The sequence below is a fragment of the Nannobrachium achirus genome (genome assembly GCF_963921795.1).
Source record: "Nannobrachium achirus genome assembly, chromosome: 3".
Lineage (NCBI taxonomy): Eukaryota > Metazoa > Chordata > Actinopteri > Myctophiformes > Myctophidae > Nannobrachium > Nannobrachium achirus.
In genome coordinates this window covers 76,529,154-76,556,605 of record NC_137812.1, presented here as the reverse complement: position 1 = coordinate 76,556,605, position 27,452 = coordinate 76,529,154, and the positions used below count along the sequence as shown (strand labels likewise).

Here is a 27,452-nt window from a genome sequence, read left to right as displayed (position 1 = left end):
TGTCTTGATTGTTGCACTAACAAGCATTGACTGCTATGGTCACTTGATTTGGACACTGTACTATTTTGATAGTTGTGCTTAAGGACTCATTGAGTGCCAGCCTATCACCACTAGAGGGCGCCCAGTGACCAGAGAATAATAGAGATATGCTGGTAATGCATGCCCAAGCCCTGGAGCCATGACTTGCCTGAACACTTTCCTTTGTGCATGTACAGGAAGAGGATGAAGTTAGCTTGAAGTTAGCTATTGGCTACCAAGCATTTTAGAAGCCTTATTTTCGTCAACTTAGCCATGATTAAACCTTGCACACCTCATGCATGGGAAAAAAACAGAGAAGAATGAGCTCTAAAAAATCCAATGCAATCCTGGATTGCATTGGAGTGGATTTGTGCAGTTTGTTCACAGCTTTCAAACAAAAAAATCCGATTGGAAATCCGTTCCAGCATTCTTGAGATAATCGCCATTATGTTTTACATGTAATGTAAACAAAAATGGCTGCCCTGTATGTTAGATGGGGTTGTATGGGGGTGGAACATGCAAAATCGCGATTGAAATCATGTTCACCAGATTTGATGGGGTCCAAAAAAAAAAAAAAAAAAATCAAAAAAAAAAAATAAAAATTTTTTTTTTTTTTTTTTAAAGCCGAACTTGTTCGGGATCGGCACTCTACGATACGCTAATAAAGCCGAACTAGTTCGGGATTGGCACTCAAAGAGTTAAGGACATTTTATATTCATATATTATTGGTTCCCTCTCTTGATGTACCTTGCTCTTTACTGTACTCTATTCTTGTTTTCTTTTATCTTTTTCTTACTTCTCTGTAACTTTGTAAATAACCTTATACTGCTGTGCTGCCTTTGGGCAACTGATTTTCCCCCTTGGGATAATAAAGGTATCTATCTATCTATCTATCTGTCTGTCTATCTATCTAACAAGGCAAACAACAAACACAATAGCAAAGAAAATAGAAAAAGCATTAAAAAATGCCATCACACATGATCAAACAATATCCATGCAGCAGTAGACAGCTGAAGATGTACAAGTCAGCGAAGAAATGAAAGGAAAAAACAAATAGGATCAAATAAAACAATAGTGAGCAGGGTTATGTCATAAGAGTGAAGCTCAGAGATTGAAGGGGGTATCATAGTACACACCGCAGTGATAAGCCATCACCGTGGTGTAGTCTTTTAAAGTCAGAAAACTACAACATTATGTCATTAGCCGCGGTGAAGCGCCATCACCACAAACCCTGACACATCTCTCTGTTTTTACTATCAAACTGATCCCCATCACCCCGTTCACTGATTGGTCGATCTTGACCAATCAGTGTGCCCCCTGGTTTCAGCTCACGGTGATAGGACTTCACCGTGAGTCCATGACTATGATATCCATCACATTTATAGGTGATAGCTTATCACCTAAAAGTTGAGGTGATAGCTCTTCACCTTGGACTCTGATCAAGCCGTAAGGCAAAAGAGATCCGTTTTTAATCTAGATCGGCTGCTGCGTTTTGGACCAGCCTGAGGCCATTTGTTGTTGTTGATGGTACAGTTTACAGTTTAGGCATTTAGCAGACGCTTTTAATCCAAAGTGACTTACAATAAGCAGATAAAACATCACAATAATAAACAAGATAATATGCCAGTACATCAACAGCAATATAACAAATGCAAATGGATATCTATCTAGAAAAAACACAATATAATCAGTAAAGAAAGAAAAGTTCTAAAAAAACAAATGCTAACTAGCTTCATGTATGGTCATTGATTTTTCAGTAGTGCTAAGGGTTTAGGTGGAGTCTGAAAAGGTGAGTCTTCAGTCCACGGTGACTGTGTGTAGACCGTGTGAGCCTGCCTGGGCAGAAGGACCTTCATTATAGAATAGTGTTTTACCTGAAGTGGGAAAACCTAAAAGAATACAGTTAGTTTCATACATACTCTTTAAATCGTTATGACGTTTTTTCTTTTTTTTTTATATATAAATAAAAGCCAGAACAGTAGGTTGTGTTGAATCAATTTATTACAGAAAAAACCTCAGCATTGGTAAAAAAAAAAAAAAAAAAGGCAATTCAAGGAATGAACAATTTCAGTAAATATGGCAATAAGCTTTTTTGCACTTTCAATGAACTTGATCCCTTTTCAATGAAGTTAAGATTATTGATCACTATATAGAGTCAGCTTTATGTTCAGGATTATTATAATGATATTTATATGGACTCATCTCTGTGTGTAGGATTATTAAAAAGCATCCACAACAGAGTACAGAACTCGTTCGTCTCTGGGTCCTAGAAGTCATTTCTCTAAAGAGAATAACATCTTAGAATCGTCTCATACAAGAGTTCTGGTCCAAACATCAAACACAGCCCCGGCCCGGCGATACAGTCAGAGAGCTGTCTCTGTAGTGTAGCCTATCCTTTACAACAGTGGTTCTCAACCTATGGGTCGGGACCCCCAGGGGGGTCCCCAAATTATTTTGGGGGGTCCCCAGATGATTGACTTTTTAACAGTGTTTTCTCACTCAACAGTAAACAAACCAACATAAAGTTTAAGTTTATAGAGGTTATCTGCACATTTCTAAAGTGACAATTTAAGGACTTTTTAATACCACTAAAATGACAAATTAAACATTGGCCAAAATTGACAAATATTAGAGGGGGGGGGGCTTGAAATATGATTATTTTGGGGGTCGCGACCTGAAAAGGTTGAGAACCACTGCTTTACAACAATCACTCACTCATAATATTCATGCAATCTGTTTGCTTGATCCACTCCTCCCCCCCCACCCCCCCACACCAAACCTCATTGCTGAAAACAGCCGTTCTACAGTACAAGCGCGAGGCGTTGTGAGCTTGTAGATCTGCTATTTTCAGCAAATGTTCCCCTCAGAGAATACATTCTAGGCTTCAACATATAAAAAAGAAAAAAACAATGGGTGCCCTGAGCATGTAGGACGCAGGCAGGTCACTCCACAGAGATGCTGGCGCCCCCTCCTGGCTGGGAGACAAACAGACTGTGGTCTACCTGGGGGGTCCTCCGGGGGTCCCCCAGGTAGAAGGCCTCTCTCACCGCCTGCAGGAAGGACTCCGCCTTCTCCCTGGTCACCATAGAGACGGCACAGCCCCCCCACCCTGCCCCGGTCAGCCGGGAGCCCAGAGCGCCTGATTGGCTGGAACACAAGGAGTTAATGCAATTAACCAATCAGCTGTATGAAGTATCCAATTAACCAATCAGCTGTATGAAGTATCCAATTAACCAATCAGCTGAATGACGTATATTTTTAGTTTTGAGTCAAATTATAAATTGTATCGAGTAAGCAGGATAATGTCTGTCTGAGTGGTCGTTATGGAGAAAAACAAGTCCAGACAGCACCAGACGGTTACCTCCAGACGAAGGAAAACCCCCTAAAACACCCAAAATGCATAGAAAACTAAGCATTTTGGCACACTTATACCTATAACACGCAATGCAAACAACAGATCTTACACATATCTCTCTCTCTCTAATATCTTATCAGTTTATCTATCCATCTACCTAGTCGTAGCATAACATTTCAAATAGTCTAATATTTTTTAAATTTCAGATTTTTGCATGCATTATCCCCCCCCCTTGCCTATGCCTAGATCCGGCCCTGCCCGACAGACTGATAACGGGACTGACTTTTATTTCAGTTGGAGTCAGACATTGAACCACTTCATCTGTCAAGTCTGCTCTTCTTTTCCCTCTACAAACCCCTTTGTCAATAATAGCCGATCTACAAGCTCACAACGCCTCGCAGCACTAGGCCTTGTGAGCTTGTAGATCGGCTATTATTGGCTAATGTTCCACTCAGAATATAATAGGGATGCTAGGGTTCAAGTGGTTAGTGTAAAATGTATCACACAAAGATTTGTTGGCCCCCCCTGTAGTAACTCTGAGGACCCCCTAGGGGTCCCGGACCCCCTGTTGGAGACCTCTCCCTTACTGTCTCTACTTACAGACATTATGTCCACCAGAGTGTCCAGCTGTGGACAGTAGGGAAATATCGTTTTTAACTTAAAAAATCGAAGTAGCCTATATCGAAATGAAAACAGCTAAAATCGAATCGTATCGTTTGAATTTGTATCGTATCGAATCGGTAATGCAAAGAATCGATTGTATCGATACTACCTACTGCATTGTATTTAGCAGAAGAAATAATTAAAAGGGTTTAATTACTTTTCCTTTCCATATAGCTACACTGGTCTATCGATAAATGTGTGTAATCTCTGTGTTCATGTCAAGGTGAAGGTTTGTCAATATACAATGTCCATGTATTTGGCAGATAATCACTGTGTTTACTTATTTATATCCATAATAATACATGTTTCCCTTAAAAAAAACTGCACTATCCACACCTTTCACACAGATTTAATGTCTTTGCTAAATAGTTACTATATCGATCTTAAACCATTGAATCGAATCGTATCGTATCGCCATTAATGAACCAATATCGTCCATGTCTCGTATCGTCAACCATGTATCGTGATATGTATCGAATCACTATTAAAATGTATCGGTACACCCCTAGTGGACAGCTACACTCGTAGAGGTCTACTACAGTACTTACAGACAGATGTCCACCAGAGCGTGCTCTTGTAGAGGTCCCTACAGTACTTACAGACATACGTCCACCAGAGCGTGCTCTTGTAGAGGTCCCTACAGTACTTATAGACATATAGTTGTACTTACAGACAGATGTCCACCAGAGTGTGCTCTTGTAGAGGTCTACTACAGTACTTACAGACATATGTCCACCAGAGCGTCCAGCTCAGGGCAGCTACACTCGTAGAGGTCCCGGCAGGAGGCGTGGCTCTGGTTCATCAGGTGTCCCAGCTCCTCCAGGGCGTCGCTGCCTCCAGACTCACAGACCCTCTTAAAGCTCAGGACCCTCTGAGCCTCACCGTACACATGGTGGGCCCGCTGGTACAGCCTGAAGGAGGGGACTGGAGAGAGAAACATGTTTTACTGGTACAGCCTGAAGGAGGGGACTGGAGAGAGAAACATGTTTTACTGGTACAGCCTGAACAGAGGGACTGGAGAGAGAAACATGTTTTACTGGTACAGCCTGAAGGAGGGGACTGGAGAGAGAAACATGTTTTACTGGTACAGCCTGAAGGAGGGGACTGGAGAGAGAAACATGTTTTACTGGTACAGCCTGAAGGAGGGGACTGGAGAGAGAAACATGTTTTACTGGTACAGCATGAAGGAGGGGACTGGAGAGAGAAACATGTTTTACTGGTACAGCCTGAACAGGGGGACTGGAGAGAGAAACATGTTTTACTGGTACAGAACAGGGGGACTGGGGGGGCAAGGGGACCACAGAGGAACATGTTTTACTGGTACAGAACAGGGGGACTGGGGGGGCAAGGGGACCACAGAGGAACATGTTTTACTGGTACAGAACAGGGGGACTGGGGGGGCAAGGGGACCAGAGGGAAACATGTTTTACTGGTACAGGGGGACTGGGGGGGCAAGGGGACCAGAGAGAAAACATCAGTACTCATGTTTTACTTGAGTTTAATGTATAAATACTCTGTTAGAAGTAGAAGCTCAGAATTGTCTTAAAAGGACAAAATAAAGCATCCATCTATCTAATATATATAGCGACAGGACCCCCAAAAAGTGAGCTAAGGGCAAAAACTAATCCCAAGACTGACATTTATTTTGTCCCAATATGACTTCTGAAACGTTGTGAAAGCGGAATCCCCCCAACCTTGCATCAGTCTACACCTGTCCTAAACAGGAATACAAGTCGATGTAAGAGCTGTAAAACTGATAACATGGCATGCGCAGCACGCAACAATTTTTGGAAAGGTAAAATAGTGTTTCCCTGAAGTTATCAGCTGCCTTCACTGTGAATGTGAGCCAAATGCCAATCCATGCTTCATTTTATAGAAGCTTATTAAGTTCTGTTGTCCTGTTGCTAGTCTTGCCAATTCAAATACTCTGATCTTAAAATGATCACTTTACATCCACATGATGCTTAGCAGCAGGGTGTTAACCAGAGGAAGACACTGATACACATGTAGCTTACAATGAGCTTGTAGATCTGCTATTTTTTGGCAAAGATATTTGGTGTAGAGTGGAAAAAGAGCAGAACAAGAACAGAGCCAAAGGTCAGGTTTAGGCTACTAAGCATTGGTGGTTTAAATGTCCAAATTCAACATATGAATAGAAATTAATTCATTGACACAAAACTGTCACTGATGATAGATTCATAGCTGTGTTTAACACATATGGTGCCAACCCCGAGTTTCCCGAGTTTGTATTGGTACTACCGCTGTGCTAGTCTGGGATCACTTCACTTTTCGGGTTTGTAACCGGTCTGGAGCGGAAACCACAAAACGTCATGTTGTAGTACCCAAAGGACTACAATTTGGCCGGAACTATCCACCGGAAACAGTTTTAACCCAAAATAATTCCCCTGCGCTCAAGGACATACTTTTAAGGCCTACCTAATAAACTCCTCGATGCGGAGTACGGTAGTTTTGCTTTTGAAAAATTAGTTTGGTATATGCATGTTTTAGTCCAACTTTTAGCGACCGGCAAAACCACACTAGGCTACTCGAGCATTTTAATAGGGATTGGGGAAACAAACGGTGGGAACCAAATCAAAGCGACGCCGCTTCTTCTAGTGGTTTCCGCGCTTTAGGTGGTCTGTTGTGAACGAACACCAGGCTCTCTCCCGGGAGAAAGCCTGGTAGGCGAGGTTACCGCTGTGCCAACCCCGAGTTTGGGCCGTTTTTGAAACTTTTTTTTTTTTTTTTTTTTTTTTTCAAAAAAAATTTTTGGACCTCCAGAAATGTATTAGGCATGATCGCGATCGCGAAATTGCATGTTTAACCCCCATACCAACTCATTCTTTCAAACATGGCAGCCATGTTTGTTTACATCTGAAGAAAACATAATGGCTGATAAATCATGAATGCCTGAACGGATTTCCAAGCGGATTTTTTTGTTTGAAAGCTGTGAACAGCATCTACACACATGGTGCATCATCTAGGCATGGGCGTGCACTTTTTACACAATTGCACAATTACATGGAAGTCTATGGTAACCATGGCAACGCGAGACATTGAAGAGAAAAAATCATTGCAACATAAGTGTTAAGAGCTCATCTATGAAATCTATGAACATGATTAATCTGCATACACTATGGAGTGGGGGTCATCTCTCTAGACTCTCTCAGCTAAGGGGTCCCTGCTTCATCTCTCTAGACTCTCTCAGCTAAGGGGTCCCTGCTTCATCTCTCTAGACTCTCTCAGCTAAGGGGTCCCTGCTTCATCTCTCTATACTCTCTCTCAGCTAAGGGGTCCCTGCTTCATCTCTCTACTCTCTCTCAGCTAAGGGGTCCCTGCTTCATCTCTCTAGACTCTCTCAGCTAAGGGGTCCCTGCTTCATCTCTCTAGACTCTCTCAGCTAAGGGGTCCCTGCTTCATCTCTCTAGACTCTCTCTCTCAGCTAAGGGGTCCCTGCTTCATCTCTCTAGACTCTCTCTCAGCTAAGGGGTCCCTGCTTCATCTCTCTAGACTCTCTCTCAGCTAAGGGGTCCCTGCTTCATCTCTCTAGACTCTCTCTCAGCTAAGGGGTCCCTGCTTCATCTCTCTAGACTCTCTCTCAGCTAAGGGGTCCCTGCTTCATCTCTCTCTCAGCTAAGGGGTCCCTGCTTCAACTCTCTAGACTCTCTCTCAGCTAAGGGGTCCAATTGGCCTGAAAAACGATGAAGACGCCTGCTTAAATGATTACACACAGGCTGTCATTGATTGGCTGCATCGTATGCTGATGCACCGTCGCAAAACACGACCAGCAGCTTTGTGAGTGTGACCAGGTTCATTATTATAGAGGAAATACTACTTTTTACTGTTGTTGCACAAACAACAAATACATGCCATTGCTGATACATGACGCTTTCCATTGGCTTTTTAACTTTTTCATTGAGCCAAGTCCATCCATTAATGTTTAACTGTGCTCAGTCTCAACAGCAGTCACGTCCCAACTTCTTTAATCAACAAAGCCTCGATGATGATGACATATCACTAGACTCATGACTGGACTGCGACCACAGGTGGAACTAATTTAATGCATTTTCACATTTTTCGCCGAGATGAAGCATAGTGTTGGTTCATGCAGGACAAGAACTCACCGTGCTGGGTGTTGGGTGTGAGCAGCGTCTCTCTCAGCTCCTCACAGCTAACCCCCAGCAGCTCACTCAGCTCCTGCAGGCTGTAGGGTGTTGGGTGTTGGGTGCAGGGTGCAGGGTACAGGGTGTAGGGTGTCATATCTTACCATGCTGGGTGTTGGGTGCAGGGTGTCATATCTTACCGTGCTGGGTGTTGGGTGTGAGCAGCGTCTCTCTCAGCTCCTCACAGCTCAGGTCCAGCAGCTCACTCAGCTCCTGCAGGCTGTAGGGTTCAGGATGAAGCTTCTGCTCCACCAGGACCAGCATCTCCTCCAGGGAGACCTGGAGCTCCGTCTGGACCTCAGACAGCTTCACCAGCCTGGAGACGTCCAGACCCAGAGAGGCAGCCAGAACCTGAGAGGAGAGGAGAGGAGAGGAGAGGAGAGGAGAGGAGAGGAGAGGAGAGGAGAGGAGAGGAGAGGAGAGGAGAGGAACACATATCAATACAGGCCCAGAGAGGCAGCCAGAACCTGAGAGGAGAGGAGAGGAGAGGAGAGGAGAGGAGAGGAGAGGAGAGGAACACACATCAATACAGGCCCAGAGAGGCAGCCAGCACCTGAGGGGAGAGGAGAGGAGAGGAGAGGAGAGGAGAGGAGAGGAGAGGGGAGGAGAGGAGAGGAGAGGAACACATATCAATACAGGTCTAGGGAGGCAGCCAGCTCCTGAGACTGGTCTTCAACCAGCCAACATTCTCACGTCTCCCCCCTTCTCCGCTCCCTCCACTGTTTGGTATGGCTCCTCCATACCTCCAAAACCTGATCAACCCCTACACCCCCACCCGTTCACTCAGATCAGCCAACACAGGGATGCTGACAGAACCCTCACTAAAAACCCCAGGACAAAAATCCACTCGTCCGAGACTCTTCTCCCTCCTGGTGAACAGAACAAACGGATACGACAGCAACGTAACAAAAGCCAATAGGAAAGAGTTTACCACACGCCTCGCTCCCTTTCGTGTCCGCGTTAAGGTTTGCGTCCCACAGTGTACATACTGTATGCATGTCCATGATGGATGCTTTTAGAACATGTTATATTTCCACAGGGATTATTTATTAGTGTGTTAACTATACATTTTGGAGTGGATACATGTGTCAGATAGTTAGACAATGCTGCTCCGCATGTCTACAATGGAATAAGAGGTGGAAGATGATTCCTACACCACCTCAGAACCTGACGTGAGATTTGATCTTACCCTACGCCAACGTCAAAATCACGTTGAAACGATAAATGCAGAGACTTGCCTAAATTCTGGCATTTTTATCTGCACCACGTTGATAAATGAGAGCTAAACACCATACATGAAAGCTAGATAGAATTTTTGGGGGTTTTATTTAAAGCTTTTTTACTGATTAGATGCTTGGTCCTACGTTATTTTGTCTAGATTGATATTGCTGTGTATCTGATGTATTGATGTTGATGTACTGATGATGACCTTGTTTATTGTAAGTCTCTCTGGATTAAGAGCGTCTGCTAAATGCCTGAACTGTAAACTGTAAAATGGAGACAGCAGTGTGTAGTTGTGTGTAGATGTGTGTAGACAGCAGTGTGTATATGTGTGTAGTTGTGTGTAGACAACAGTGTGTACCTTGGTTGCTAGGCGACACTCCACCACTCTAACATTGAACAGGTTGTGTAGTGTGTGTAGGTGTGTGTAGGTGTGTGTAGGTAGGTGTGTACCTTGGTTGCTAGGTGACACTCCACCACTCTAACATTGAACAGGTTGTGTAGTGAACAGGTTGTGTAGTGTGTGTAGGTGTGTGTAGTGTGTGTAGGTGTGTGTAGGTGTGTACCTTGGTTGCTAGGTGACACTCCACCACTCTAACATTGAACAGGTTGTGTAGTGTGTGTAGGTGTGTGTAGTGTGTGTAGGTGTGTGTAGGTAGGTGTGTACCTTGGTTGCTAGGTGACACTCCACCACTCTAACATTGAACAGGTTGTGTAGTGTGTGTAGGTGTGTGTAGTGTGTGTAGGTGTGTGTAGGTGTAGGTGTGTACCTTGGTTGCTAGGTGACACTCCACCACTCTAACATTGAACAGGTTGTGTAGTGTGTGTAGTGTGTGTAGGTGTAGGTGTGTACCTTGGTAGCTAGACGACACTCCACCACTCTAACATTGAACAGGTTGGATGCAGCCTTGTTGTTTTCCACCAGGCTGTTAGAGATCACAAACACTGCATCGTCAGGGAGTCTGACGTCACTGGAGCGCAGAGGGTTAAACTGGATCAGCTTGGCCTGAGAACAAAATGCAGTTCAATTCAATTCAATTCAATTCAATTCAATTCAATTCAATTCAATTCAGTTCAGTTCAATTCAGACACTCAACGGTCCCTTGACATGGACTACCTTCCTAACCTAGGACAACTGTAGCTTTATTTAACTGAAACTATAGTTGTACTGACGCACAACACAGTGAACACACACGGCTATTTTGGTTATAGTAATGAAAACTTACAGAGGCTATTTGCTTGAGCTTGTAGCCTATAGTAGTCTAATTGTATCTTATTTATGAACAAAACAATTTGTTCATAAATAAATTAAGCACTTTGAAACTGAAGACGATGGCCAATATTGATGATAATGATAATAGAAAAGAAAAAAAAAAAATGTCCCCCTTTTTATTTTTTCCTCTTCTTTTTTGAGGTTTAGAGCAGTGGTTCTCAACCTTTTCAGGCCGCGACCCCCACAATAATATTTGAACTGCCCCCCCCCCCCCCTCCCCCCCGACGTGCACCAAGAGTTGAGGCTGATCTACGTGTTGCGAGGCGTTGTGAGCATGTAGATCTGCTATTTTCACAATTTCAGCCTAAATTGTCACTTAAGACATGTGCAGATACCCTCTATACACTTAAACTTTATGTTGGTTTGTTTACAGTTGAGTGAGAAAACAATGTTTCACATTAAGTTAATCATCTGGGGACCCCACAAAATAATGTTGGGACCGAGTCCCGACCCACAGGTTGAGAACCACTGGTTTAGAGTGTAAAAGCAGAAATGAGTGATTTTCAATATATGCCTTAATACATTATAATTGTAAAATTAAAAACACCTTAAATATTGTATTTCTTCTAGAAATGGCTAATCTTTCACTCAATATGGGAAATGCTTGTCGCAAGTTGATGATGTCATACAACCCTATCCCTATGGAATTTATGCAGACCTGCCAACCCTGGCAAATTTTTTTGAGTACTCATGCCCGCGCAGCGCCCGCGGTGCACATTTTGTGGTTTTCCCGCACAAAACAGTGTATATTTTGGGGGGTTCCACGCGCCTTTTTGGGTGGGACCTTTACAGTTATGTTAACAAAATTTCACACCAGAAATGTAGCACATTGCATGTCTTGACTTACACTAATAGGAGGAGGCAAGATCAACCTTTTAAATAAAAATGCCATTTGGTCTGGAGAAAAAGTAGGCTAGTATTACCAGGCAATACAGTAATGTTGCTTTGGCAATATTGTTGACAAATCCTTAATAAAATATATTAACTGCACTTGCTCAGAGTTAGTTAACAATAGACTAGCAAAACAGTCTCACCAGTGACTTAATGAATGAACATACATAAACATAATCATGTTATTCAAATAGCAAAATAGCTTTACATTGTCAGGTAGGCTATTTACCTTTAAATATTTACCTGTGTCTTTGTTAAACATTGTTAATTGAGCAGCCTAAATAAAACCACCTTTCTGTGCATGATTTGCATGAAGTTGAAAGTATTCAACTCATGTAGGTTTCTATTGCATTCATTAAAATAGGCCTACATTGTGTATAGATCAAATACCGTCTAGTCTGTATATTCATTCATAGAGGATACAGGCTACTCATTGTTAACAAACCATTAATGTCTTCATATATTCACAGGTGATAAATAACTTGTTCACCTTTAATGTTTTTGACAATACACATAGTCCCCCTAATTCCTTCATTCATACTCATTTAGAGATAGTGGAACAGGGAGCCCAGTATTTTATTTTCATTCGTTTGGATCTTTACTCTAAAGCCTAATCATGGTCAATGTATGCTACAGTTCATTGTACCTGGTCACAAGTTTTGACATTTCCCGACTTCGCTCACGTGCAACACCGTCGTATGACGAAGTATAACACAGGCTTCATACACAACAAGCTGTCGCGGGGGCGACCTCAGTTTAATAGTATAATATTATTGATTCACTTGATTAAAACCCTAACCGCGTCGCGGAGAGGAGCGACAACAACATAACAACCATTTCATTCTCACCATCGTGGCTGCTGACATGTGAATTCACCTTAGCTGAGTGTTATCTTAATATATTACCTGTTAGTCAGACTACTCTCGTTGCACGGCAGCATTGTAGGGGCGACACCGACGACTCGCACAACACGGCCATTCTCCGTTTATCTTCTTTATAAATTAATCGTATTAATATCGCCGTTGTACAAACCGGGCGGCGATAGCTATGAGATGAGATGAGTAGCTTCTTATTATAACTCTATGATGAGTAGCGTAAGTGTACATGCTGCACCGCGCTGAAAACCCAAAACAAACTCATGGCATCCGGTTCAATTCTTCTTCTGCCGAAAAAAACGAGCATATCTTCTGTTCTAGTGCTCCCCAGCGCCATGCGCCCCATTCACACACCATTCAAGTGGTGCCTGGGAGGAACTACACGACAGGTTGCAAAAATCTTCGCCTCGTTTGCTGCTGCAGAATGTGTTGTTATACCACGCCGCGCCCATCCCCCGAAGTTGCGTAGCAATGAGGGGAAATATCGTACCTGCGTACAGAGCCTTAAAATGCGTGCTTAGTACGCAAAATGCGTACGGGTTGGCAGGTCTGTTTATGGCATGCATGTGCAAATAACACACATTTGAAATATTGATTTGATGCTCATATTAACCATAGGAAGTATTACCACACATGACATTTATGACATCATCAACTTGCGACAGGCATTTCCCCTATTGAGTGAAAGATAAGCTATTTCTAGAAGAAATAGTGTTTTTAATTTTACATTTTATTTATAAAGGACAATTATAATGTATTAAGGCATATTTGTCGTATCAGCCAGGGATCCCTTTGAGGTTAGAGTGTAAAAGTAGTAAGGAGTAATTTTCACAGTACTTATGGTAGAGTGTAAAAGTAGTAATGAGAGATTTTTTCCAGTACTTACGGTTCCTTTCTCGGCCAGGAAAGAGATGGATTGGTCCATGCCGCCTCCCTCAGTACCGATATAACGCTCACATTTGGCACAAATCTCCGCTAACTCCACCTGTGAGGAATAACAAGAACTTTGATCAGTGGCAATATTCTCTGCACTTCATTATTTTCAAGGCAAAAAACAAACCATGTTTGTGATTGGCCCACATGGTAGCTTACCTTAGACAGCAGCTTGTGATTGGCCCACATGGTAGCTTACCTTAGACAGCAGCTTGTGATTGGCCCACATGGTAGCTTACCTTAGAGAGCAGCTTGTGATTGGCCCACGTGGTAGCTTACCTTAGAGAGCAGCTTGTGATTGGCCCACATGGTAGCTTACCTTAGAGAGCAGCTTGTGATTGGCCCACGTGGTAGCTTACCTTAGAGAGCAGCTTGTGATTGGCCCACATGGTAGCTTACCTTAGACAGCAGCTTGTGATTGGCCCACATGGTAGCCAATCCTGCGCAGCAGACGAGGGCACTGGAGCTGGACAGGCCAGAGCTGGCCGGGATGGAGCCGTCCACCATGCACCGCATGCCGGACACACTACTGAGACCACAGTGCTCCTAGTGGATGGAGGACAACATTACATTATTATTAATATACCACACTACTGAGACCACAGTGCTCCTAGTGGTAGAGGACAACATTACATTATTATTAATATACCACACTACTGAGACCACAGTGCTCCTAGTGGAGGGAGGACAACATTACAATGAGACCACAGTGCTCCTAGTGGTGGAGGACAACATTACAATGAGACCACAGTGCTCCTAGTGGTAGAGGACAACATTACAATGAGACCACAGTGCTCCTAGTGGAGGGAGGACAACATTACAATGAGACCACAGTGCTCCTAGTGGAGGGAGGACAACATTACAATGAGACCACAGTGCTCCTAGTGGTAGAGGACAACATTACAATGAGACCACAGTGCTCCTAGTGGAGGGAGGACAACATTACAATGACACCACAGTGCTCAGCATTGTTGTGACATTGATATATTCTGCAGTTCAATGACCTCAACTCACCTCCACTTTATTGTCATCACAAGTTTAACAGCAGGTATAAAACATTTATTTCATGTTTAGGGTGAGGTTCCATATGGGCTAAAGTTTATCTAGTGTATGAGACGTGTCTTTAGAATTCCACTGCACTCTCCATCCACTGCGTCCTGTGATATTATTAGCCATGTGATACCTGTGATATTATTAGCCATGTGATACCTGTGATATTATTAGCCATGTGATACCTGTGATATTATTAGCCATGTGATACCTGTGATATTATTAGCCATGTGATACCTGTGATATTATTAGCCATGTGATACCTGTGATATTATTAGCCATGTGATACCTGTGATATTATTAGCCATGTGATACCTGTGATATTATTAGCCATGTGATACCTGTGATATTATTAGCCATGTGATACCTGTGATATTATTAGCCATGTGATACCTGTGATATTATTAGCCATGTGATACCTGTGATATTATTAGCCATGTGATACCTGTGATATTATTAGCCATGTGATACCTGTGATATTATTAGTCATGTGATACCTGTGATATTATTAGCCATGTGATACCTGTGATATTATTAGCCATGTGATACCTGTGATATTATTAGCCATGTGATACCTGTGATATTATTAGCCATGTGATACCTGTGATATTATTAGCCATGTGATACCTGTGATATTATTAGCCATGTGATACCTGTGATATTATTAGCCATGTGATACCTGTGATATTATTAGCCATGCGATACCTGTGATATTATTAGCCATGCGATACCTGTGATATTATTAGCCATGCGATACCTGTGATATTATTAGCCATGCGATACCTGTGATATTATTAGCCATGCGATACCTGTGATATTATTAGCCATGCGATACCTGTGATATTATTAGCCATGCGATACCTGTGATATTATTAGCCATGCGATACCTGTGATATTATTAGCCATGCGATACCTGTGATATTATTAGCCATGCGATACCTGTGATATTATTAGCCATGCGATACCTGTGATATTATTAGCCATGCGATACCTGTGATATTATTAGCCATGCGATACCTGTGATATTATTAGCCATGCGATACCTGTGATATTATTAGCCATGCGATACCTGTGATATTATTAGCCATGCGATACCTGTGATATTATTAGCCATGCGATACCTGTGATATTATTAGCCATGCGATACCTGTGATATTATTAGCCATGCGATACCTGTGATATTATTAGCCATGCGATACCTGTGATATTATTAGCCATGCGATACCTGTGATATTATTAGCCATGCGATACCTGTGATATTATTAGCCATGCGATACCTGTGATATTATTAGCCATGCGATACCTGTGATATTATTAGCCATGCGATACCTGTGATATTATTAGCCATGCGATACCTGTGATATTATTAGCCATGCGATACCTGTGATATTATTAGCCATGCGATACCTGTGATATTATTAGCCATGCGATACCTGTGATATTATTAGCCATGCGATACCTGTGATATTATTAGCCATGTGATACCTGTGATATTATTAGCCATGCGATACCTGTGATATTATTAGCCATGCGATACCTGTGATATTATTAGCCATGTGATACCTGTGATATTATTAGCCATGTGATACCTGTGATATTATTAGCCATGTGATACCTGTGATATTATTAGCCATGTGATACCTGTGATATTATTAGCCATGTGATACCTGTGATATTATTAGCCATGTGATACCTGTGATATTATTAGCCATGTGATACCTGTGATAGTATTAGCCATGTGATACCTGTGGGCCAGAAGAGATGGGCTGAGCAGCAGAGAGGCAGTGCAAGACTGCTGGTCAGAGAGATTCATCTGGTGTTGGAGTCTAGTCTTTACACTTAGATTATTGTACTGCAGAGCCTTGTTGGACTTTAGCAGGACAGGGCTGGGCATTCTGATATGCATTTTTCCTCGTAAGGTCCGAAGCTTCGAACGTTGGGTTACAGCCCTATCATATTCAGGCTGTTCATTGCATAAAGATGTGAGTGGACTTAAAGCTATACTGTGTAAGTTGCTCAACTAGTGGTCTGTAGCAGTATAGCAAACCGCGGTCGCGTCTGCTTTTTTCGGCCGTTTTTCACCGCGGACCGGGCCGTCAGACCACCGCGTCCGCCTCGCCTCGCCGAGACGATTTCAATGAGGTCTCCCGTGTCCCTCTACGAGCAGCGGTTGGGGAGTTACATGCTAGACTCCTAGACCAGTGTAAACACTGCAGTGTACTTCCTGAAGGCATGTTTCCTAAACCCACCAGAGAGCCCGGCAGTGTATGATCTGCGCTGTGATTGGCCGGTAGTGTATCATGTGTGTATGATTTGCAATGTGATTGGCCAACGTATACACAACGTATACAGATGATACAGATTACGTCATTTTGCCGGGAAATTCTCCCCCCCTCACGGCTCATAGAAAACATATAAAGAGAAGGCTTCAGAAGCTGAAAATAACGGAGTGGGTGTTCTAAAACTTTAGCGATTTAACAGTTAGGACAATTTTAAGATTTGTTTTATAAAAAAAGTTACATGGTATAACTTTAATTTAACTTACTGAACATTTTTAATATTTCATTTTAAAAGAAACATCCTCTCTGTCACTCCTCTGCCTGTGTGCCAGTGATCACTCACCCCCATGACCAATGTGTCTAGCAGTTTACCTGAATGCCTTTCACTCCACAGAGGAAGTAGTAGAACCAGTGTGGGTTGTCTCTGTCTATGATGATGTCAGCACACGACACACTGAAATCCCTGCAAGGTAGGAAACACATCACATCAAAAAGGAGCATCATTATTGTGGGCTCGCCAGTACCTGGCGAGCACACTTTAGATATTGTCATTATTTATTTATTTATTTATCTAGTAAGTAGACGGGATTTTCGGTTCCTTTCTACTCCTACATACTTAGTGAGAAAATGAAAATAAAAACATCAATGTGTTCAGCTTACTGTGGCGAAGTGTGCTATTACTTTTTACAGCAATCGGCCAAATGGTGGCGCTGTAGGAAGCCTTCGAAAGTGCGAACTTTGAACAGGTATAGCTCATGCTGTGTTTGAGGTACAGCCATGAAACCTGTATACACTTATGCGTCTCCTCATGCCGAACAACTTTTACCCTCTAACTTTTGACCTCTGACCTTTAGGTCTCCCACAATTCGGAATTATATGAAAAACAGTAAAAATCTATCTCCTCCTGGGTTTTTTTTGTTACGCGCACGAAACTTTTTTCACATGAACTTTGGACCAATACGGTGAGATTGATCAACCAGATTTTTTTTAAAGTGAAATATAATTTTTTAATAATTCAATCAATATTGCGGTTTTATGCAAATTATTCTTCGGTCTCTAAATCATACATGCAAAGTTACACGTTCATGGCATTTGGCAAAGATGTAGAGGGTTAGTCAAAGTATCACTGAAACCAATTTTATTCCAATCGGCCAAAGGGGGGCGCTATACGAAGCGTTTGAAAATTCAAACTTCAAACGGGCATAAGTCATGACTCGTTTCATTTGAAGACATGCAACTTGTTACACGCGTGCTTTGACTCGAGCGGAAGACATCTGTGTCGTTTTTAAGTAAGCTCCGCCCTTCGATTTTCCGCCATTTTGAGCAGTTTGTAAAACGCGTAAACCCGCTTTTATTCTGGAATTTTCGCGTCACGTGCACAAAACTTTTTTTTACGTGAACTTTGGACCGATATCTAAAGATCTGTCAGATCGGATTTCTTTAACATTGAAACATGCTTTTTTAAATAATTCAAACAATATTGCATTTTTATGCAAATTATTCTTCTGCCTCTAAAACATACATGCAAAGTCACATTTTCATGACAAAATAGTGTAGAGGGTTAGTTCAAATATCACTGAAACCAATCTTACCCCAAATGGCCAAAGGGGGGCGCTATATAATTTTGAGCAGTTTGTAAAACGCTTAAACCTGTTTTTATTCTAGGATTTTTTTTGCAATTTGCATGAAACATTCTACACGCAATCTAAGGACCTTTATCTAACATGCCTATGAAGTGCACACAAAAAAATTATAAAATAATAATAATAAATATAGCTGCAAGCAGCGATAAAGTGTACAAAGCCAAAAACACCTCAAATCATGAACACAGCCTGGGATGTGCGTGAAATCTTGCAAGCACATTCCCGATAGGTCAAGGAACAGATACCAACCTTCTCACATTGGCCTGTTATAGCGCCACCAGCGGGTCAACTTTTGCATAACACATTTTTGGAACAAAATGGACCAATCTTTGATGTCAGTAACGTCAAAGAGAGCACTGCCTGCGATCTTGACATTTTGTGCTTTTATAGCCATTGTTTTCTGGCTTGAAGCGAGCCCACAATTGTTTCGAAGGAACAATATTTTTCTAGTTATTATTATTATTAGAAAATCTTGAAAATGTTCACAAATTATGAGTGTCGACTAGTCTTATTATACAATGGGATAGTGATCAGTCTTATTGTACAGTGGGTTAGTGATCAGTCTTATTGTACAGTGATCAGTCTTATTGTACAGTTGGATAGTGATCAGTCTTATTGTACAGTTGGATAGTGATCAGTCTTATTGTACAGTGGGTTAGTGATCAGTCGTATTGTACAGTGATCAGTCTTATTGTACAGTGGGTTAGTGGTCAGTCTTATTGTACAGTGGGTTAGTGATCAGTCGTATTGTACAGTGATCAGTCTTATTGTACAGTTGGATAGTGATCAGTCTTATTGTACAGTGATCAGTCTTATTGTACAGTTGGATAGTGATCAGTCTTATTGTACAGTTGGATAGTGATCAGTCTTATTGTACAGTTGGATAGTGATCAGTCTTATTGTACAGTGATCAGTCTTATTGTACAGTTGGATAGTGATCAGTCTTATTGTACAGTTGGATAGTGATCAGTCTTATTGTACAGTTGGATAGTGATCAGTCTTATTGTACAGTGATCAGTCTTATTGTACCAGTGATGTTAATAGGTTTTTAATGTAATGAGTCCCGGGACCCAAGGAGGGTCTTTCGGATGAGTCCCAGGGATATTTTACGCGTCATGTCTTTTTTGACAAAGTGCAGCATTTAACTTGAATTGGTTATTATATGGTTATGTTCATGTTACGTAGAAATGTGTCTGAAAGAAATGAACCACAATTCCAAATCTTACAATTTTAATACTTCCAAATAGTCATGTGACGGTTTGATTTTTTTTTTATACCGAACCGGTAATATCGGATGTTGACCACTTGGGGGCGCAGATAGAAGCTTTTACAGAGTCTTCATAATCAACAGCCACCTGTTATTTTATATACATCGATAATATATAGATCTTCTCAGTGAGATGTCTCCTGTTTGTACTGTTACTGCTTCTATGGAATGGGGGAAATGGTCTCTGCCGTGCTTGTGTTTGCTCTGCTGTACAGAGAACCAGTGGACTGGGTCAAAAGGGATTGCTTGTAGATCGGCTACTTTTGTTTTGAACGGTTGATCATAGAGGGACGTGCCGCCCCTCTATGGATGCGGGAGGGCAAGGCACAGGCGGCCGCGGTGGTCCGCTGCCCCGGCGGACTACCAAAGGGACGGCGCCGCCACAAAAACACTTTAATCAAACAGTTAGGCAGCCTAGGCTACATACATACTATCTCAGATAGCATACATGCTAGGCTAGCTTGCTTCCTCCGTGTTGTAGTTGAGCCAATAAAGGTTATTTGACCATGTTCACCACAACGTTAATCGTCGCTATTGTTGTAAAGACGCAATGAAGACCTGTGTGGCTTCTAACACGTTGTCCAATGTCCACCACATCTATAAACAATAGCGCGTGTAGTTGTTATTGAATGAAGAGGATGAAGAGGACAGGGGGAGAGGAGGCGGGGTCGCTGTCTGAGCAGTGAGCACGTCACGTTTCTGCGCCCCACGTTCTGTGGGGGAACACTTTTTGGTGTATCACCTAACACCCTGTGCCACTATGGTCAGAGAGCGGCCCGGTGCTACGCTAAAACTCAGGCACCCATTGAATTCTGTGACCATGCACGGACACAAAATGGTGTTCAAAACACACTGTCGTTAGTTCTATCGTCTGTTTTAAGACTTTCTACGCGGATTTCATTTGTGTTAACATAGCGTAAAGTAGCATGCCTTCACCCATGAACAATGGTGGCGTCTGTGGACTTTTTAAAATATATATTTTTTCGTGACGTGGTAAATTATTTTAACGTGGACTCCAATGGAGGCGATGCGTCCGTGGGACCCCAGAACACTGACGTGAATGCGTCTCTAGGCAACGTGAATGCGTCAGAGACGCGGGACGCGCACGTAATGACGTCACTGTTGTACAGTGGGATAGTGATCAGTCTTATTGTACAGTGGGTTGGTGATCAGTCTTATTGTACAGTGGGATAGTGATCAGTCTTATTGTACAGTGGGATAGTGATCAGTCTTATTGTACAGTGGGTTAGTGATCAGTCTTACTTGTACAGTGGGTTGGTGTTGGCTAGCTCGATGCTTCCTGATTGGTTGACTGAGACGGCTGCGAGGATACTCTGCTCAATGGCCATGGGAAGAACGGAGTATCCACAGTAGTCAATATGCTCTCCTACGGATCAATATGTAAACACACTGATCAATATGCTCTCCTACGGATCAATATGTAAACACACTGATCAATATGCTCTCCTACGGATCAATATGTAAACACACTGATCAATATGCTCTCCTACGGATCAATATGTAAACACACTGATCAATATGCTCTCCTATGGATCAATATGTAAACACACTGATCAATATGCTCTCCTACGGATCAATATGTAAACACACTGATCAATATGCTCTCCTATGGATCAATACATAAACACATTTTGCCCTAAAATCACGCTGCGTCTTATGATTAATACATAATTACCTATCAGATTGATTAGATTAATTATTACATAATTACCTATCAGATTGATTAGATTAATTATTACATAATTAGATTAATAATATATAATTACCAATCAGATTTACTCGTCCCGGAGCAGCAGCGTAGAACAGAGGACTTTCTCCATACTTCTTTTCAAACGCTTTCTTCACCTTCTGCAGCCTGTTGAATAAAACCATAAGAATAAACCTTTCTTCACCTTCTGCAGCCTGTTGAATAAAACCATAAGAATAAACCTTTCTTCACCTTCTGCAGCCTGTTGAATAAAACCATAAGAATAAACCTTTCTTCACCTTCTGCAGTCTGTTGAATAAAACCATAAGAATAAACCTTTCTTCACCTTCTGCAGCCTGTTGAATAAAACCATAAGAATAAACCTTTCTTCACCTTCTGCAGCCTGTTGAATAAAACCATAAGAATAAACCTTTCTTCACCTTCTGCAACCTGTTGAATAAAACCATAAGAATAAACCTTTCTTCACCTTCTGCAACCTGTTGAATAAAACCATAAGAATAAACCTTTCTTCACCTTCTGCAGCCTGTTGAATAAAACCATAAGAATAAACCTTTCTTCACCTTCTGCAACCTGTTGAATAAAACCATAAGAATAAACCTTTCTTCACCTTCTGCAACCTGTTGAATAAAACCATAAGAATAAACCTTTCTTCACCTTCTGCAGCCTGTTGAAACCATAAGAATAAACCTTTCTTCACCTTCTGCAACCTGTTGAATAAAACCATAAGAATAAACCTTTCTTCACCTTCTGCAGCCTGTTGAATAAAACCATAAGAATAAACCTTTCTTCACCTTCTGCAACCTGTTGAATAAAACCATAAGAATAAACCTTTCTTCACCTTCTGCAACCTGTTGAATAAAACCATGAGAATAAACCTTTCTTCACCTTCTGCAGTCTGTTGAATAAAACCATAAGAATAAACCTTTCTTCACCTTCTGCAACCTGTTGAATAAAACCATAAGAATAAACCTTTCTTCACCTTCTGCAGCCTGTTGAATAAAACCATAAGAATAAACCTTTCTTCACCTTCTGCAGTCTGTTGAATAAAACCATAAGAATAAACCTTTCTTCACCTTCTGCAACCTGTTGAATAAAACCATAAGAATAAACCTTTCTTCACCTTCTGCAGTCTGTTGAATAAAACCATGAGAATAAACCTTTCTTCACCTTCTGCAACCTGTTGAATAAAACCATAAGAATAAACCTTTCTTCACCTTCTGCAACCTGTTGAATAAAACCATAAGAATAAACCTTTCTTCACCTTCTGCAACCTGTTGAATAAAACCATAAGAATAAACCTTTCTTCACCTTCTGCAGTCTGTTGAATAAAACCATGAGAATAAACCTTTCTTCACCTTCTGCAACCTGTTGAATAAAACCATAAGAATAAACCTTTCTTCACCTTCTGCAACCTGTTGAATAAAACCATAAGAATAAACCTTTCTTCACCTTCTGCAGTCTGTTGAATAAAACCATAAGAATAAACCTTTCTTCACCTTCTGCAGTCTGTTAAATAAAACCATAAGAATAAACCACCTTGCTTCTGCAGCCTGTTGAATACAATGATAAGAATAAACCTTTCTTCACCTTCTGCAACCTGTTGAATACAATGATAAGAATAAACCTTTCTTCACCTTCTGCAGTCTGTTGAATAAAACCATAAGAATAAACCTTTCTTCACCTTCTGCAACCTGTTGAATACAATGATAAGAATAAACATTTCTTCACCTTCTGCAACCTGTTGAATAAAACCATAAGAATAAACCTTTTTTCACCTTCTGCAGTCTGTTGAATAAAACCATAAGAATAAACCTTTCTTCACCTTCTGCAACCTGTTGAATACAATGATAAGAATAAACCTTTCTTCACCTTCTGCAGCCTGTTGAATAAAACCATAAGAATAAACCTTTCTTCACCTTCTGCAGTCTGTTGAATAAAACCATAAGAATAAACCTTTCTTCACCTTCTGCAGCCTGTTGAATAAAACCATAAGAATAAACCTTTCTTCACCTTCTGCAACCTGTTGAATAAAACCATAAGAATAAACCTTTCTTCACCTTCTGCAGTCTGTTGAATAAAACCATAAGAATAAACCTTTCTTCACCTTCTGCAGCCTGTTGAATAAAACCATAAGAATAAACCTTTCTTCACCTTCTGCAGCCTGTTAAATAAAACCATAAGAATAAACCAACTTCTATTAAATAAAACCATAAGAATAAACCAACTTCTATTAAATAAAACCATAAGAATAAAACAACTTCTATTAAATAAAACCATAAGAATAAAACAACTTCTATTAAATAAAACCATAAGAATAAAACAACTTCTATTAAATAAAACCATAAGAATAAAACAACTTCTATTAAATAAAACCATAAGAATAAAACAACTTCTATTAAATACAACCATAAGAATAAACCAAATGATAGGTTCAAATTACTGTTCCAAAATATATATTTTATATTTGGTATTTTTCATGCATGCACGCACGCATATTTTAGCCAATTTGACATGGAGGTGCCATATGTCCTACTAGTGCCCACCTAATCCTGTACGTTCAGTCAAATATGACATTGTTTCTCAAATGGGGGTATGCCTAGGGGATCTACAAGCTCACAGCGCAGCACCGAGTGCAGCGCTGCGAGCTTATAGATCTGCAATTTTTGAAAAATCATGAAAATGTGTGCAAGTCTTTGAATATCTTTGACACGATCTTTGACCCGACTTCTAAATCATTCTTCTAAATCAGTGGTTCTCAAACTTTTTCATGTCAAGGTCAAGGACCTCCAAAATTACAGGTATCTGGCCGTGGACCCCCATCTCAAAATATGTTGTTCCAGGGACCACCCAGAAGCAGAGATTTGAGTTACAAAAGTCTGCTTTGAAAAACACATTGAAAAATATGCACACATTTTCACGATTTTTTTCAAAAATAGCAGATCTACAAGCTCACAGCGTGGCAGTCGGTGCCGCGCTGTGAGCTTGTATATCTGCTATTTCTCAATAGTTAAAGCATTCAATAATTCTAGGCCTAAATGGGTTAAACCAAATTAAGTATGAATTTTGACTAGCACACTGAATTAAAACATGCTATGTGCATTTATTTGGAACATTTTCAAAATTGACATAAAAACTGAACTTCAGTATTTCCTAATCAAAATGTTGTAGATTAAAGGGGGTACTTGAATACAGCGATCAGGAAGAGGGGGTACAGAAGCTCAAAAAGTGTGAGAACCAGTGAAATATGAGATGATTATACTGTGTATGTAAACAAGCCATAGTTCTCTTGTGGGTTTAAAATGTAGACATAATGTATATGAACTGTACTAACCCTACTATAATAACAATACTAATAATGCATTTTATTTGGAAACACCCGTCATACAGTACACCTACAAAAAACTTGACTATCTAAAAACACGCATATAAAAACACTGTAGGCTCTCTGAACTGTACTGTCCTGTCCTGTCCTATGAGAACTAATATAATACAGTATTCAACCAATCAATGTACGTGAAATAGTTGAGTTGATCTTATCATAACTCACCTTCCATCAGCAGTGATCACAGCCTTTAACTGGGGAGGGTTTGCTGCTGCCATGTTCTGGTTTTAGATCAGAAAGAGACATATTTATGAATATACAGTATCTTTATGTCAGTGTATAGTCTAGTGCAGTTCCACTCAGTTAGGCCTATACTGTCACAATTATTACACAACCGTCTAATCACAATCATTTGACATAATAATTATTTTGTCATAATCGTCATTCCATGTTGAACATATTTCATATATTTTAAAAAATAGTGCAAATAGTGGAAAGCGTTGTGAGCTTGTAGATCAGCTATTTCAATGTTCTTTTAGTAGTACAGTATAAAGTAATGTATTTGTATATCTAGGTTATGTGTCATATCTGCCATGTGCAGCTTCAAAGCCTACAAGCCAAACAGAAATATTTTACCTGACAATTAATCGTCATGTAAAATGTATGTCAGTTTATAGTCTAGAGCAGGGGGTCCGGGACCCCTAGGGGGTCCTCAGAGTTACTACAGGGGGTCCTCCAAATCTTTGTGTGATAGAAACTTTATTCTCCTTTTTTATATTAACCACTTGAACCCTAATGTCCTTATTCTGAGAACTTTTGCCAAAAATAGCAGATCTACAAGCTGCGAGGCGTTGTGAGCTATTTTCGGCAAAGAGGTTTGGTGTAGAGGGGGGAAAAAAACACACTAATTACAGTGAAAGGCCAAGTTTATTAAGTATTGACGGTGGTTAAAAAAAGTGGTTAAATATCTGAAAACACAAACTGACATGAATCCAAAATGCACTGATGATTGTGCTGTCAAACGATTAAACTATATGGAATCTATGAACACGTTTGCTTCGTCTCTCTCTCTACCAAGGGGTCCTTGGCCTGAATACGTTGAGGACCCCTGGTCTAGAGCAGTTCCACTAACAGTACTGTTGCTTTGATTAGAAAGATACATATTTATGAATATAATCTTACATTTTAGTCTAGCTCCACTCAAAATGGTATTATAATACAGATACATATAATGAACATATCTTACAGTTAGTCTAATGCAGTTCCACTCACAGTACTTGCTTTGCTTTGATCAGAAAGATAAATATTTATGAATATATCTTGCAGTTTAGTCTAGTTCCACTCATCACAGAGTTGCTTGATTAAAGATAATTATTTATGAATCTATCTTTATGTCAGTTTATAGTCTAGTGCAGTTCCACTCACAATGGTTAAGATGAACCGTCCCCTTTATCTTTAAAACTATACACATGAGTTGTCATTTGACCTTAAAATAAGAACACAAACACCTGGCTGTGGAGTTGACAGACACATGGGCAAAGTGGAAAGCATATTTCTACCCCAAAAAGTGTTTTTTTGCTGGTCGAAGTACATTTTTTGACTTTTATGGTATAATGATTATGTTAAAGAAAATGTACCCAGGTCTAACCTTATACATCATGCATGTTGGTGATATCCCAATGTATAAAACTATGTGAATCATTTAGCAAAAGACGAGCCTTAAGCCTTAAGCTAGCCAGGTTTTGTCAAAATGGTGGCCGTGGGGCAAGATGAACCAAATGCCTTGGGGTAAGTTGAACTATGTGAATCACCATTCATATTTTTTATTAGGTCTTTGCTACTCGAATTATGCTGAATGATCTTTCATTTTGATGAATACACTAATTTAAGAGAAGTTTTTAATATTATATTAATAATTGCAAATATTAAAAGGTTCTGAATAACAAACTTCATTTAATTGGTTGTAATATTTTTTCTTACAGTTTAAATAACCGTAAGAAAGGAAATAAGACTATTTGCAAAAGGGAAATATGTTATTAAAATATTTCTGATGAGTACATACAGTCTTTGTTCAAGTTTAAACTGTTTTAGAATATCACGTGGATCAACTTACCCCTCACCTGGGGCAAGTTGAACCACATGACCACTTTTTTTTTAATAAGTCATATTTTTATGGTCCTTTGTCATAGACACTTATGATTTCAAATGATAGCAGACATCCTGAAATATGTCCAGATGTTTTGAATTTACTGCCATCTCACTTTTTCTTGCTTCCAGGTCAACATAAGCACAAAGTGGTTCATCTTACCCCGTTCTCCCCTACTGTTGTTTTGATCAGAAAGATAAAAAATATATACCTTACAGTTTATAGACCAGTTCCACTCACACACATACATACAGACAGACAGACAGTATCCTACTGTTGTTTTGATCAGAAAGATAAAATAAATAAATATACCTTACAGTTTATAGACTGCAGTTCCACTCACACACACACACACACACACACACACACACACACACACACACACACACACACAGTAGCCTACTGTTGCTTTAGGGTTGATCAGCTGACTGGCTGTCACAACAGGATCCAGGAAACGGTTCTCCAGTCAGCTTGTAGATCTGTTCTCCAGGCAGCTTGTAGATTTGTTCTTCAGGCAGCTTGTAGATCTGTTCTCCAGTCAGCTTGTAGATCTGCAGATATGATGATGACAGACGTCTACATAACACAGTATTAGATCTGTAAGGTGTGTAGTGTAGATCTATA

The 27,452-nt window shown here is 40.7% G+C and overlaps 1 protein-coding gene across 2 annotated transcripts; it reads right to left on the bottom strand.

Annotated features, from left to right (window-relative positions):
* Positions 1-2,037: 2,037 nt before the first annotated feature.
* On the bottom strand, positions 2,038-27,452 carry LOC308280970 (N-acetylgalactosamine kinase-like). Of its 2 annotated transcripts, none has more exons than XM_080721007.1 (11): positions 27,232-27,452; positions 24,908-24,963; positions 21,419-21,507; positions 20,895-21,018; positions 17,094-17,184; positions 13,792-13,938; positions 13,346-13,444; positions 10,274-10,426; positions 8,340-8,550; positions 4,759-4,960; positions 2,038-3,165 (listed from the first exon to the last, which is right to left on the bottom strand). In XM_080721007.1, the coding sequence occupies exons 2-11, from the start codon at positions 24,958-24,960 to the stop codon at positions 2,961-2,963; spliced, it is 1,374 nt and encodes a 457-aa protein (XP_080577133.1). In that variant the 5' UTR covers positions 24,961-24,963; positions 27,232-27,452; the 3' UTR covers positions 2,038-2,960. The 2 variants fall into 2 exon arrangements, with proteins under 2 accessions (XP_080577133.1, XP_080577134.1); XM_080721008.1 differs by lacking the exon at positions 27,232-27,452 and adding an exon at positions 27,141-27,221.